Source organism: Ceratotherium simum, chromosome 22 (assembly GCF_057802395.1).
Source record: "Ceratotherium simum simum isolate JZ-2026a chromosome 22, ASM5780239v1, whole genome shotgun sequence".
In the NCBI taxonomy this organism is placed as follows: Eukaryota; Metazoa; Chordata; class Mammalia; order Perissodactyla; family Rhinocerotidae; genus Ceratotherium; species Ceratotherium simum.
In genome coordinates this window covers 33,811,435-33,825,472 of record NC_141921.1, presented here as the reverse complement: position 1 = coordinate 33,825,472, position 14,038 = coordinate 33,811,435, and the positions used below count along the sequence as shown (strand labels likewise).

The following is a 14,038-nucleotide window of genomic DNA, read 5'->3' as shown; positions in this document are numbered from 1 at the left end:
TGTGCTGAGGGCCTTTTAAACATCGCTAAATTCTACCCTCACAGCAAGTTTATTAAGTTATGGATATTACCCTAATTTTAAAGATGAAGAAACAGACAATTAAGAAGGTTAAGCAGCTCACCCAAAGACATAGCTGCTTGGGGCCAAACTGGAACCCAGACTTCTAAACAAAGCATATTCTCTCTTTTTTTTTTTTTTTGTGAGGAAGATCAGCCCTGAGTTAACATCCATGCTAATCCTTCTCTTTTTTTGCTGAGGAAGACCGGCTCTGAGCTAACATCTATTGCCAATCCTCCTCCTTTTTTCTTTCCCCAAAGCCCCAGTAGATAGTTGTATGTCATAGTCGCACATCCTTCTAGTTGCTGTATGTGGCACGTGGCCTCAGCATGGCCAGAGAAGCAGTGCATTGGTGCGCGCCCGGGATCCGAACCCTGGGCCGCCAGTAGCGGAGCGCGTGCACTTAACCGCTAAGCCATAGGGCCGGCCCCAAAGCATAATCTCTTAACGTGAGCACATTAACCACTGTGCATACTGCTTCCTAATAATATCAATAACCACTATCTTTTTTTTTTTTTTTTTGTGAGGGAGATCAGCCCTGAGCTAATATCCATGCTAATCCTCCTCTTTTTGCTGAGGAAGACCAGCTCTGAGATAACATCTATTGCCAATCCTCCTCCTTTTTTTTCCCCAAAGCCCCAGTGGATAGTTGTATGTCATAGTTGCACATCCTTCTAGTTGCTGTATGTGGGATGCTGCCTCAACATGGCCAGACAAGGAGTGAGCCGGTGCACGCCCGGGATCCAAACCTGGGCCACCAGTAGCGGAGTGCGCGCACTTAACTGCTAAGCCATGGGGCCGGCCCCAATAACCACTGTCCTTTAAAGATCACTTATGTCCTGGGAGTTATGTTCGGCTCTACAAAAAAACAACTTCATTTTATGGAATCCTCATAACAACTGTGCAAGAATTGGTATTGTTATCTTCTTTTGCAGATGAAGAAAACAAGGTTCAAAGAATTAAATAACTTGCCCAAGGTCACAAAGGCGATAAATTTTAGAACTGGGCTTCTATCTAGCGCTGTCTGTCTTTGAAGCCTATACCTGCTCTTAAGAGTATCTGGCTGCCTCATTATGTACCAGGTTATTGTTTAGGAACTAAGAGATAGCACTGAAATCAGTATGGTTTTTAGATACAAGCACTTAAATTTTAAATTATGATTCATTTAGGATATTAGACCTTAAACAGAGAATGACTATGTTCTGTACTGACAAGGAATATGACAACTTGATTTATAATATATACATTCCTTTCATATATATAATATAGATATTCCTTTCATATATGTAAAACTTATTTGGTTTTGTAGCTAAATTCATTATTTTAAAAGGGGAGTTAATTTGATAATGGCCTCCTCTGGCATGCCACCGTGACCAATCTGCTTGCCTGTTTCTCATGAGAGCTGGCATTTTCCCAAAGGAAAGCTCAAAATTCAGTTACTGTGAATCTGTAGATTACATGTATTAAAATAATCTCCCACATTATCAGTTCCATAATAACCAAGTTAGCATATTGAGTCGTAATCCATTAAGAAATAGTTCTATCATAATAGGAAACTATCTGTAAAATAGCTGTCACATGTTTTATTTTTCAACCTTTTGCTGAAGCCCCATGCCCTCTTGACTCAGCACATCCCCTAGCACTCAAAGGAAGAAGGGAGTAGACCTGTAGGATGGTGACTGGAGCTTGTGTGTGTGGCTATTGAGAATGAAGGATAGATAATAAAGAATCCACAGGAAAAATAATCCAGAAATGCACAGTTAATCTATTATTTTGGAGGCCACAGACTAATATATAAATTATCTTGGTATTTAAATTGCTATACAAATAAAAAAAGGAAGTAAAATAATAGAATTGGTCTGAAATTGCCACCTGTACCCTGTCATGTACTTTACTGAACAGAGATTGAAAAGCACTGTAACTGTATTAATTGCCAGTCTGTTTCTCAAGCTTAGTGTCTGAACAAACTAAATCTAAGGAATCACGTTAGATGTAAGCTACTTGCTCTACCATATAGGCCTAGTGTAGGAATATTTTCACAAAATGCAAACTGTTGGAGGCAAAGACTATACACAGCTCTGCAATTGAGAAAAAAAGATTTTCATAGAGCTATTTGTTTGGAGAATGTTTTGGATTTTTACTGAAATAGCATAAGGAAGAGACTGTGAAAATAGCGCTGGAGACCAGCAGAGGACCTGGAGACAGGGCATCGTGTAATGCCGTCTTGCTAGGTTTTCCAGTGGTGTGTCAGATACATTGAGAATTGCCGGTAACCGGTGTCTGCTTGATTGCTTGCCACTGCAGGTGATTCTGAATTGCTGTGAGAGCGGAACACCCAAGGAGACAATAGAAAATTTGCTGCATAGGATGTCTGAAGAGAAGACCCTGACTGCTGAGAGTTTGGTAAAACTCCTCCAGGCTGTGAAGATGACGTTCCCAAAGCTGGGCCTTCTGCTGGAGAATTTGCAGAAATTAGCCACTTTGCCGAGCACCCCAGGTATTAGTTAATTGTGGACTCTCTGGACTGGAACCACTCCTACAGAAAATTATAGCTTGAAACACCCTTTTGGTTCCATGCTGGGCTTGTAAGACAGTGTTAAGAAATGCCATTGCAAAACAGAAACTAGCTGTCACAAATCAGTGATTCTCAGTATTTCTGGAGTTAAGATCTGAAATCTGAGAGTGACTCTTCTCCATTAAGCTCCCTCATGATGTTCCTATTGTTCAGGGTTTGTTTAAGTGTGGCTTTCCCAGGGCTGTCGCATATCAGCTGTGAACGCCTAAAGAGCAGACGGGCTCACAAAGCACATGATTTTGACAAGCTATGTTGACAAATGTGACAGCAAAAACTCAAATCTTGATTTCCGTGTCCCCATTCGAGTGCTCTTTGGTTCCAGCAGTGCCCAGAATTAACTGCCCCTCAGTCCATTCAGCTTGGGGAAGTGAGCCTATATCCTGTTCCTTAGAAAAACTACCCAACTCCAGCCAATTCTCCCCTGTCCGAGAGCGTTTGAGACTGAGATGGTTTTCAGAAAAAGGATATTTGGGAAATGAGAGAACTGTTTTTCTAGCTTATAAAAGTAGTATATACTTATACAAACTTGAACAATTTAAAAAATAAAGAAGAAAATAACCTTAAATCCTACCACTTAATTATATACCACTTAATAAAATATTGACATATTTTATCTATTGCATTATATTTCAATGTTGAGATACCATACTATATTTTATAATTTCCCCCATTTAACAGTATAACATAAACATTGTCCCTCACATTTCAAAAATCTCCCTATAAGCACATTTTTTGAAGGCTATGTAGTTTTCCATCATAAGGATGTATGTGACATATTACTCATGCCCTTGTTTGGGGCACATGTAGTGTAATGGTTAAGACTGTCAAGACTATCTGGGTTTGCGTTCTGACTCATTTTGTAGCTATGTGACCCTGAGCAAGTGACTTGGCTTTTCTGAACCTCATCTCTCTGCTGTGAGATGAGGATAAGAATGGAACCTGTCATATTCGTTTTTGTAGCCACTATGAGATAATACATGTAAAACATTTAGCACGGTACCTAGCACATAATGGGCACTCAGTAAATGTTAGTTATCTTCATCATCATCATCATCATCATCATCATCATCAGAAATTATGCATAGATATAGATTTTTTCACCTTTACATCATTTCTTAAGTTAAATTCCCAGAAGTGGAGTTACTGGGCCAAAGAGGAGAATAAAGTTTTAAATATCTGCAAAGCTAAGGGAAAGGCCTGAGAGTTTTGATTTTTCTTTACTTTCAAGTAAATATGATTCTTAAAAGAGTACCTAACTGATTGGCTCAGAGGGCATGCACACAGAAGAATGATGGGTCAGCTCCTCTCCACAGTCCTGACTCATGCCTGCTTGTGTGCTGGATCACCCCATGGATCCTTGACCTCAGGCTGGACGACTCACACCCCTTGAATCTGTACATCTGCATCTCTTACAAGTGCAGCCTTCTAATTATCCCCCTGTTGAGCAATTGCTAGCTTCTACCACCGGGGGCTAACTTTCAAAGTGTTACTGGTTTTGTGATCCTGAAGCACCGCGTGATTAAGTGTAGACCAAGGGAGATCTGAACACATGTGTATGAGGCCCCAAGCCAGGAGCTGAACTAGCTCTCCAGAGGAGATGGAGCTGTCTTGCTGATCTCTCTCCTCTTTCCTTTGTAACCCCGTTCTCTTCTGTAGGAGAAGCCCTTAAGGAGACTTTGTTGTGTCAAACGTTATTGTTTTGCTAATATCCTTACAGTCCAAGCAAGTGCTGATTATGGGACTGAGCTGTTGAGACGGTATCAAGAAAACCTCTCTGAGATTTTCACTGACAACCAGATGTTATTAAAAATGATCCCACATGTGAAGAGTTTAGCCTCTGGAGAAAGAGAGGTAAGGGAGATGGAGGGAGGGAGGGAGGGTAAAATGAGAGTAGGAATAAAGGTGAATACACATGTATATTTGTAAAATATGTTTATATCTTATATAAATATACACATACAGCCATGTTGAGAAATGCTAAGGGGTCAGTAGAGAAGGAGAAATAGGTGATTCAATTTCTAAGGCAGAGTGACAAGTAGGATAGTTGTAATTTCTGCAGTGATAAGGAAACGCATTGACAAGGAGGAATGAAGAAGCTTGTCATGTATAAAACCCTCTCAGGTTGAGCGAGGTGAAGGATGTTGAAAAACTTCTCCCCAGAAGTATGTTCACTGGAACCCAGGACTCAGCCTTGCAGCTCTGCAGCTGGGCTGGTGGCTGTGAAGTCCCTCACATGTGTCTTTGTGCTGCATCTTGAAGGTCATGGAGAAGCTTGTGAAATGTGACTCTGGTTCGGGTGGTTTCAGTTCTCTGATGTCAGCAGTTCTAGAGAAGCAGACTCTCTCTGCAACAGCTGTTTGGCAACTGCTGCTCATGGCTCAGGAGACAAAGACCTGCCCATTGAACCTGCTCATGGAGGAAATACGAAGGGAACCTGGGGCCGATGCTTTCTTCCGAGCAGGTGGGTCACCTCACCCCTGTCATGGCTTTTCCCCCACCAGAGATTACTGTCAGTCTTGCCAGAAAATAGGAGAGCTCTCTTGTGGTAGTCTTCCACGTCCCTACCATTGGAAGTCAGGACTGACAGTTTTGTTCAAGGACATGGGAGTTTGTAAACTTTTTAAAATAAAATACACAGTAAACATTCTAAGCTTATATTAATAATTATACTCTGATTACAGTGAAATTTGCCATTTTCCTCACTCCTGACCCCAGGTAGGAGACAGGAGATAGATGAAGTGTATTCTCATTATGGAGAGTTGAGTTGAGAAAAGGTGAAGGGAAAAAATGATGCTCATAGTTTTACTAATGAGTTTCCGATCCCCCTTTCTTTCAGTGACCACGCCACAAAGTGCTGCCTTAGAAACCATCCTGAGGCATCACAAATTGGTCCTAGAGGCCATCCAACAAAGGATTGAACTCAAGTGCTTTACCTCAGAGGAGGAGAACCTGGCAGAGACTGTGAAAGAGGTGTGGTGGGAATAAAAACACATTGTTTCAGGGAGTTTTACAGAGTTGATGCCTCAGACTATCTTGTTCCTAAGGGAGGAACCAGCTCTGTAGAGCGCCTGCTGTGTGCCGGGCCCTGTGCTGAGCTAACATTTCATAACACTTGCTCTTGTAATCCTCCCAACTCTAAGTGGCTAGCAATGTCATCTGCATTTTACAGATAAGGGAACTCAGGCTCCAAGGGGTTCAGTAACATGTCTAGGATGCTCCAGCTGGGCCGAGGTGAAGCCAAGATTTGAACCCTGGTTCATGTGACTCAAATCTAGATTTATCCCATTTGTCTGAACCTAGGTAAACTCAAAGGGAACCATGATACTGTTCTCTAACATGTTCTAAGAAGCAACTTCTTTCAGAGAAAGGAAAGTAAAATTGGTCTTATTACATGCTCTATTCTGGCTTCTAGAAAGAGCCAAGATAAACATAGAAAGAACAAAGCTTTTGCCCATATGGGGTAGCAAATAGTGCCAACTCATTTTCTGAAAGGCTTCTCACAGTGTGGCCAGCATCCCAGAAAAACCAGGTGGGGATTGGGGTGGCATTCATGGATGTCCAGTCCAGGATCATGTGTATCTTGAGTGGGGAAGAATTATAAAGGAACATAAAATTAAACTGCACATTCACCTGTAGAAGCTTTTGATCCAAGTTAGGCATACAAGGTGTGCAGAAGGGCTGGTTTCTAACTCTGTCTACACAGGTGACAGCCCCACCTCAGTCTGACTCTCAGATGGGAAGAAGATGGCACACATGTCTGTGCGGCTTCAGAGGAGAGATTCATCTGCTAGACTCTCTAGCATGCCTCGTACTTCAGAGATGGGGCTTCTGCAGTTGATCAGTTTTAGCCTCACTAATTAGTCTCATGCCTGCCTCCAGGGACGTCAGGTTTATTTAGATAGACTTGAAAAGAGCAGAAATAAAATATCTTCCAAAGTGAAAATTCCTTTGGCCATCTGTGGATGGTTTAGCTTTATTTTCTCATATACTGACTCTTTTTGCTGATAGCTCTAACATTCTGAAAGAAGATGGCTTTGAAATAATATTCTTGGCCTCTTTAAAGCCCCTATTTGAACCTTTAAAAAGCTGTTTCTTTATGAAAGAAAATGATGTTTAAAAGGGTACATCTAAGTATCTAAAAATGTGAAGCCACTGATCGTACAGAATTACTTCCAGACGTTGATGCATTATGAAAAATTATCTTGATCTTCAAGACAGAAATGCCAACAACCAAATCCTATAGTTTTAAGCTTTTAATATTAAGAGCTAGAAAAGTTCTCTGGGTGACTCTTGGTTTTTGAGAAGATATTTCTCATAGAAAATGCTTAATGCTTCCTTGCTTACACCTTCTCTGTATTTGCACATTTGTCTTGACATGTGCCTTCTTTTTATTATTTTGTTAATTTCCCTGTTCTTTGGAAAAGAGGGCGCTCCACTACATTTATCACAAGAAATGTAAACTTGTTATAGATGGAACAATGCCGTCCTGAAATTAGCTTTTTGTTGTTGTTGTTGTTGTTGTTGAAAACCATGGAGAAAATCTGCCGATATTAACCACAAACCTTTGTCTCATGGTATTCATTTAGATTCTGAGCATTTCCTCTGAGACAGCCAGCCCTGAAGCTTCCCTGAGAGCAGTGCTGAGCAGAGCCATGGAAAAATCCGTCTCAGCCATTGAAATATGTCACCTCCTGTGCAGCATCCACAGATCTTTCCCAGGCCTACAGCCTGTCATGCAGGAGTTAGCATACACTGGTAAGAAACGGGGGGTAGGGTCCTGTCAGGCCCCCAGCTTTTCTCCTTATTGGCGAGAAAAGGCAGCAGTTCATTTAAGAGTTCATCCATCACTGCCTTATTTATTTATTTTATATGCCCTCAGTACTTAGAAAAGTCATAGACATAGATGTAAAATGATGCTATTTGTGTTTATCAGAAAGTAATGATGACGATGATATTGCTTCAGAGTTTTATGAGGGTCCCAAGTAGTCTCCATTCTCCTCTAAGAAGCAAAGGTTAGAAAGCAAAGTAGAAACATAGAGAATTCCCAGAGCCATGAGATTTCTCTCCTATGCAGGTTTCCTTACTCAGGAAAATGGAGAGGAAGGGTGGAAGGTGAGTAATAAATTTCACCTTGAAGCCAACGATGAAGCAGATGAAAAGGCGGCTGAGCCAGCTGAAGAAGACTGCCGGTCTGCGGAGCAGGACGACCAAGGAGAGACTGCTTCCTTGCCAGAACAGCAAGAGAAAGACACTTCTGCCTCCCCAGACTCTGCCAAGAAGAGCTTCGTCTGTAAGGCCTGTGACAAAAGCTTCCATTTCTACTGCCGCCTCAAGGTGCATGTGAAGCGCTGCCGCGTGGCCAGGAGCAAGCAGGTGCAGTGCAAGGAGTGTAACGAGACCAGGGATTCGAGGAAGGAGCTGGAGAAACATCAGCTGGAAGCCCACGGTGCAGCTGGAGAGCCTGACGTCCCCAAGAAGAGGAAGAAGAGGCTTCCGGTGACGTGTGACCTCTGTGGAAGAGAATTTGCTCATGCCTCAGGTACATTCAAGAAGGGGAGGTAGCAGAGGATGGTAATTCTGAATACTGTAGTTTGGATTCCAGGCCTTGCCTCCACTTGTTTGCGGTAGGGCTGTGGATGGGCCTAGAAAATAGAGCAGGTTCCTACAGAGGCGGGGTAAGGTTCTGAGAAGAGCATGAGCTCTGGAATCAACTCTGAGCTTTAATTTCCCCGTCTGTTAAATAGGCACCCTGCTACCACCTACTGTTTTGGATTGTTAGGAAGATTTAAGATAATATAGCTAAACTCCTAGTACAGTGCCTACAGTAGAGTTAATACTCAATAAATTGTGGTGATTATTATTCATAATAATAACCAGCTGTTGAACACCTGACTCTGGTTTCCATGAAGCACTTGTTTCTTGATAATAAACGAGAATCACGGAAACCCCGGGATGTATAGTTGGACTTCTTTTCCCTTGCCCCAGATGTTGGATAAACCTAATGAAACATAAAAGTGAGTTTTGTTTCACTCTTTCTGGGTGACTGGGTCCTATTTAAGAGAGAGAGAGGATAGGAAAGATAAACACAGAACACTTCACACCTGATCCAACCAGGAGTGGGACCAAGGTGACTTTTGGAGTGCCAGGTGGGGGGCAGATGAGCAGCACGGCTATGTGAGGTCCAAGTGAGCGTGCCCTGGTGTCCTGTGGTCCATGCTGTGCTTCCTCTTGAGGCCTAGCCTGAGACAGAGCTGTTATGTATCCTCACGCTGGACTCATAACATTGATTCCTGGTATCTCTCTGGCCCCTGGCACGGCTTCCCTAGGCATGCAGTACCACAAACTGACAGAGCACTTCGACGAGAAGCCTTTCTCCTGTGAAGAGTGTGGGGCTAAGTTTGCAGCCAATTCTACCCTGAAGAACCACCTTCGCCTTCACACTGGGGACCGCCCATTCATGTGCAAGCACTGCCTGATGACCTTCACCCAGGCCTCTGCCCTGGCCTACCACACCAAGAAGAAACACTCAGAAGGTAAGGCCTTGGAGACTTTCTGCATTTCTGCTGCAGAATTGAACTGTGTGAGCTCCTTAAAAGCCCATTTGGAATTAGGCATGATATATATCTCAAGGAGATTAAAAACAAAAACAGAACACAAAACCTCTACGCACACAGATGACTAGGACTACTTACATGCACAGGCATGTAAAATGCTTATGGTGAGAGTTTCTGAAGAGAGGCTGGCTGACGTAGTATTATGGCATTACGGTTGTAGAATTTCTGTAATGCCAGGAATTCCCTGGGCTTTGAGGTGGAGGTCAAGCATGAGAAAAACGTTGGTGGAGCACCTGCTGTGGATCTGGCAGTGGTGGATGCTGAGTGACTGGTTGGAATTCCTGTGCTCACAAGCTGGTGGTCTAGAGAGGCTAGTACAGAGACAGTTGTGGGGCAGAGCCGTCCGTGGAGGAACGTGGACTACTGCTAGGGAGACACAGAAGAAGGAGGCAGGAGTTTGTAGTCCAGTCGGAGGGGAGGGGGTGCGTGGTCAGGGAAGGCTTCTCAGGGGATTCTCTGTGTCACATGGAGCATTTGTGTGTAAGTAGTAATGCCACCACCACCTCACCTGGATTGTTGTTGTAGCCTCCTGACTGGTCTCCTTGCTCTCACCCCTTCCCTGGACAGGCCCAAGTGATCCTTTTGAAACTAAACCATATCCTGTCGCTTCTGTGCTCAAAACCCTGCAAAGGCTTTTCACATTGCTCAGTGTAAAATCTGAAGGCCTTACGATAGCCTGCCAGGCCCCACATGAGCAAGTCCCTGGGTGCCTCTGACCTCATCTGTGACTGCTCTCCCCCGACGTGCCCTGTTCTCCCATTGCAGCCTCCACACGAGGCCTCAGAGCTGCAGGGTACCTGCTGCAGGGCCTGTGTTCTGCGGTTCCTCTGCTTGGAGCGCTTTCCCTTCAGACACCTCCGCGCTTCACTCCCTCACCTCCTTCAAGTCTTTACTCACACTTTACCTTCTCCGTGAGTGCTTTTCCTGACCACCCTGTGTAAAATCTCGGTAACTCAGCCCCAGTTCCCCTGCATTATTTTTCTCCATAGTGCTTATCATATGATATTATCATCTGCTTTATTAGTTTATTTTGTTTATAGTTAGTCTCCCCCTGTTAGAATGCATGCTTCGTGAGGGTAGAGCTGGTAGTCTTTTCTTTTTCCACTGCTTGCATCCGTGGCACTCAGAATAGTACTTAGCAATAGCTGGCCCTCAGTAAACATAGGACTGAGTGAATGAATTTCTTGAGCACTATTCCAGGCACTGGGGATGGTGTAACTAGACACACCCCGCTCTCGTGGAGCTTACATTCCAGTGGGTAAAACAGACCATAAACAAATAAATTCAGACAGTAGTAACTGCTGTGAAGAAGAGTAAAGCAGAGTAAGCAGTGAGAGGACAGGGTTGGGGGTGGGGCCCTATTGGTATCGTCAGAGAAGGCCTCTGAGAGAGGAGATTTGAGCAGAAACCCGAATGAAGTGAGAGATGGAACCAATGGAAGATCTAGGAAAAGAGTGTCTCAGTGCAGAACCCCCCTCCCCATGTGGAAAGGAGCCTTCCCTGTTTGAGACCAAAGAAAACTAGAAGGGGCCAAAGCATAGCAAGCGAGGGACGAGTGTTGAGAGATCAGGTCAGAGAGGTCACCAAAGGCCAGATCTCAGAGGGTCTGACAAGCCAAGGTCAGGACTTTGGTTTTTATGCGAAGTGTTTTAGTTTCTATTGCTGTTATAACAAATTACCACAAATAGTGGCTTACATCAATACAAGTGTGTTATCTTACTGCTTTGGAGGTTACAAGTCCAAAATAGGTCTTATGCAGCTAAAAGCAAAGTTTTGGCAGAGTGTGTTCCTTCTGGAAGCTCTAGGGGAGGATTTGTTCCTTGCCTTTCCCAGCTTCTGGAGGTTGCCTGCCTGCCTTGGCTTGTGGCCACATCAATGCCTCCTCTGCTTCGGTCATCAATGCCTCCTCCTCTGACTCTCCTTCCTCCCTCTTACAAGGGCCCTTGTGATTACATTGGGTCTATTTGTACAATCTAGGGTAATCTTCCCTTTTCAAGATCCTTAACTTAATCACATCTGCAGAGTTCCTTTTGCCATGTAAGGTAACATTCACAAGTTTCAGGGATTGGGGTATGGACATTGGGATATGGGGCCATTATTCTGTCTGCCACAGAAAGCCATAGGAGAGTTTTGAGTAAAGGAGTGGTAGGATCTCATTTACGTTTTTCAAAGTTAATTCTGGCCACTCTGGACATTAAACTGTAATAGGGCAAGAATATGGTCTAAACAGGGAGTCAGGAGCATTGCAGAGTCCAGTGTAGAGGTGAGAGGGTTTTCAGCTAGAGCTGTGCTGGGCAGTAGGGGGGAGAGGATGTAAAAAACGTTCAAGTTTGGGGATATATTGTTGAAAGTGGAAGTGACGGCACTGATGGATTGGATGAGGGATGTGAGGGAAAGAGAGGAATTCAGGATGGCTTTGGGGTTTTGGCAGGAGCAACTAGTAAATCATGCTGCCGTCTACTGAAGTGGGGGAAATTGGAGCGTGTGTGTGTGTGTGTTGTGTGGTGGGGACAGAGAATCAGGAGCCCTGTCCTGGATATGATAAATTTGAGATGCCTATCAGACCTCCAAGTAGAGAAATAGAGGGACAGGCGGTTGGATATCTGAGTCTGGAGTTCTAGGGAAAGCTGCGAGCTAGAGCTATAAATGTGGGAGCCATCAGTGTACAGATGGGCTATAAGGCTCTGAGATAAGATCATCTAGAAAGTGAGGGTAGAGAAGGACTGAGTCCTGGGCTTCTCAATAATTTCAACTCTTGAATCAAGAAATGCTTTTTTTGTAACAAAATCTTATTTCAAAGTCCAATATATAAAAAAATGAGGTTGATTGCTCTAGTTGAAGTAGGCCCCAGGATTTGAGGGGTCTGGCCCTCACCTCCTTGATTCCCCACTTCTCTATTGGCCCATAAGGGAGCTTGGAGGAATGCTTGGTCTAGTGTTTTTTACAAATGCCGGTTTTCCAGACTTGCTCTTTACTTATATTTTCTAATAGTTTTTGTCAGTCTGGTCATTATATTCTCATTATGTGCATGAGAAAATAGAGAAGCCAAATGATTTGTAATAACTTGACAGCAAGTCACTGGGAGAAGGCTTTCATTCTGAATCCACGTCTCTCACCTTTGTGTGCAATTACGATCCTCACTGGATATGTTGCAAGGAATCCAGACTCAGCTATTTCTGGGCACAAGGATGTATCTGTCGCCTTGGAGTGGAGAGAGCTCCTCCATACTTGTGTAGCCTGGTTAACAGACGGGGAATCTTGTGTCCTTATTCCCCAGGGTGAGGAGACCACCCTGACCCCCTCCCTGTGTGATCGGCTGTGTTTGAGGTGCCATCTGATAGGATGGCTCAGACCTCTCACCCAGTATATACAAATTGCCTGAGGTTTTAATGTCATCTCCCAGATTATACTTCCCTGATACATGCCTTAGAATGTGATTTTGTTTTTAGGAATGCTATAAATGTTTAGTGCTGGCTCTACTAAACTCATGTGTATTTCCAGGAAAAATGTATGCATGCCAGTACTGTGATGCTGTGTTTGCCCAGTCCATTGAGCTGTCCCGCCATGTGAGGACCCACACCGGGGACAAGCCTTATGTCTGCAGGGACTGTGGCAAGGGCTTCCGGCAAGCCAATGGCCTCTCCATCCACCTGCACACCTTTCACAGTACGTACTGAGATTGTGCGTGTAAGGCACTCAGCACCAGGCCTGGCCCTGAGAAGGCATGTAAAAATCATGACAGAAGTTGTCACTCCACCAGAGCTGGGCCCCATTAGTGCCTTCCCCTCCCCTATTCTCCTGAAAAAGCCAGATTTCCTCATTCCTATTTCAAGAAGAATTCCATTTTACCATGTCATTGTGTGATGCCTATTTCTCTGTCCAGGCTGTTTCCTTGTCTTCCTTTTTAGCGCACCTGGCCATATTTGGCTGAGAGAAGCAAATTATGTTTGAAGGAAAGAGCCTCTATAACAGAAGGCCAGCAGAGCCCCAGAATATTCCCATTAGTCCACCGAGCTTCCATTTTCTACCCCCACGCTCCTTCCCCGACTCTCATCTTACAGTCCTACCCGCCTCTCCCCATGGAAGCACCTCGAACCCTGTCTGAGTTAATGTATACCATTGTGAGTGGCCCCTGGTCACACGCCCTTAAAAGCCTCTGCCCAGCACTCTCTCCCAAGGGCCGTTGTATTCATTAAGTTAGTAGGGTCTGCCTCATCTTTCTCCCCTTCTACGAGGACTGACACAAACAAAAACAGACACGGGAAGGAGAAGGACTCGCTGTGATCCCTCATTACAGCATCAGGAAGTCACCGATATGGCATTTGCCGGCCACATCACGTCCTCTTCCGCCGCTCTTGTTGCAGCAGGAGTGTGATCGTACAGCGCATCAGGGAGGCTAAGAGCTTGAGCTCTGCACCCACAAGCCTGGCCTTGAGTCTTGACCCTGCCATTCACTTCCTTGAGAGCTTAACCAACTTTCTTTACCTTTCTAAGCCTCTTATGCCCCTTCTGTAAACTAGAGAAAATACTGCTACCACCTTGGATTGTTGTAAGAATTATGTAGATACCACATGTAAAGTATGAAGCTCCGTGCCTGATACCTAGGAAATGCTCAACAAATGCCAGGTACTATTATTGGTGACAAGAGCAGCCCTCTCAGGTGCCATTTGTCCCATCAAAGCATGTCTTTTTTTTATACCATGCACCTTGCATCCCTTTCTTCCCTTCTTCCCTCCACACCCCTGTTCTCCACACACCAGTTTCTAGCTGTCAGCAAATACAGTGCCTCACG

At 44.2% G+C, this 14,038-nt stretch overlaps 1 protein-coding gene across 5 annotated transcripts in view; it reads left to right on the top strand.

Annotated features, from left to right (window-relative positions):
• Window positions 1-14,038, top strand: part of ZBTB40 (zinc finger and BTB domain containing 40) — an 81,680-nt gene that overhangs the window by 52,334 nt on the left and 15,308 nt on the right. For all 5 annotated transcript variants that reach the window (XM_004425695.3, XM_087446602.1, XM_087446601.1 and 2 more), the window contains 8 exons: window positions 2,362-2,554; window positions 4,350-4,483; window positions 4,892-5,093; window positions 5,469-5,602; window positions 7,219-7,387; window positions 7,707-8,171; window positions 8,959-9,165; window positions 12,748-12,912. In XM_004425695.3, the coding sequence (XP_004425752.1) occupies window positions 2,362-2,554; window positions 4,350-4,483; window positions 4,892-5,093; window positions 5,469-5,602; window positions 7,219-7,387; window positions 7,707-8,171; window positions 8,959-9,165; window positions 12,748-12,912 (1,669 nt within the window). The remainder of the gene's footprint in view (window positions 1-2,361; window positions 2,555-4,349; window positions 4,484-4,891; window positions 5,094-5,468; window positions 5,603-7,218; window positions 7,388-7,706; window positions 8,172-8,958; window positions 9,166-12,747; window positions 12,913-14,038) is intronic.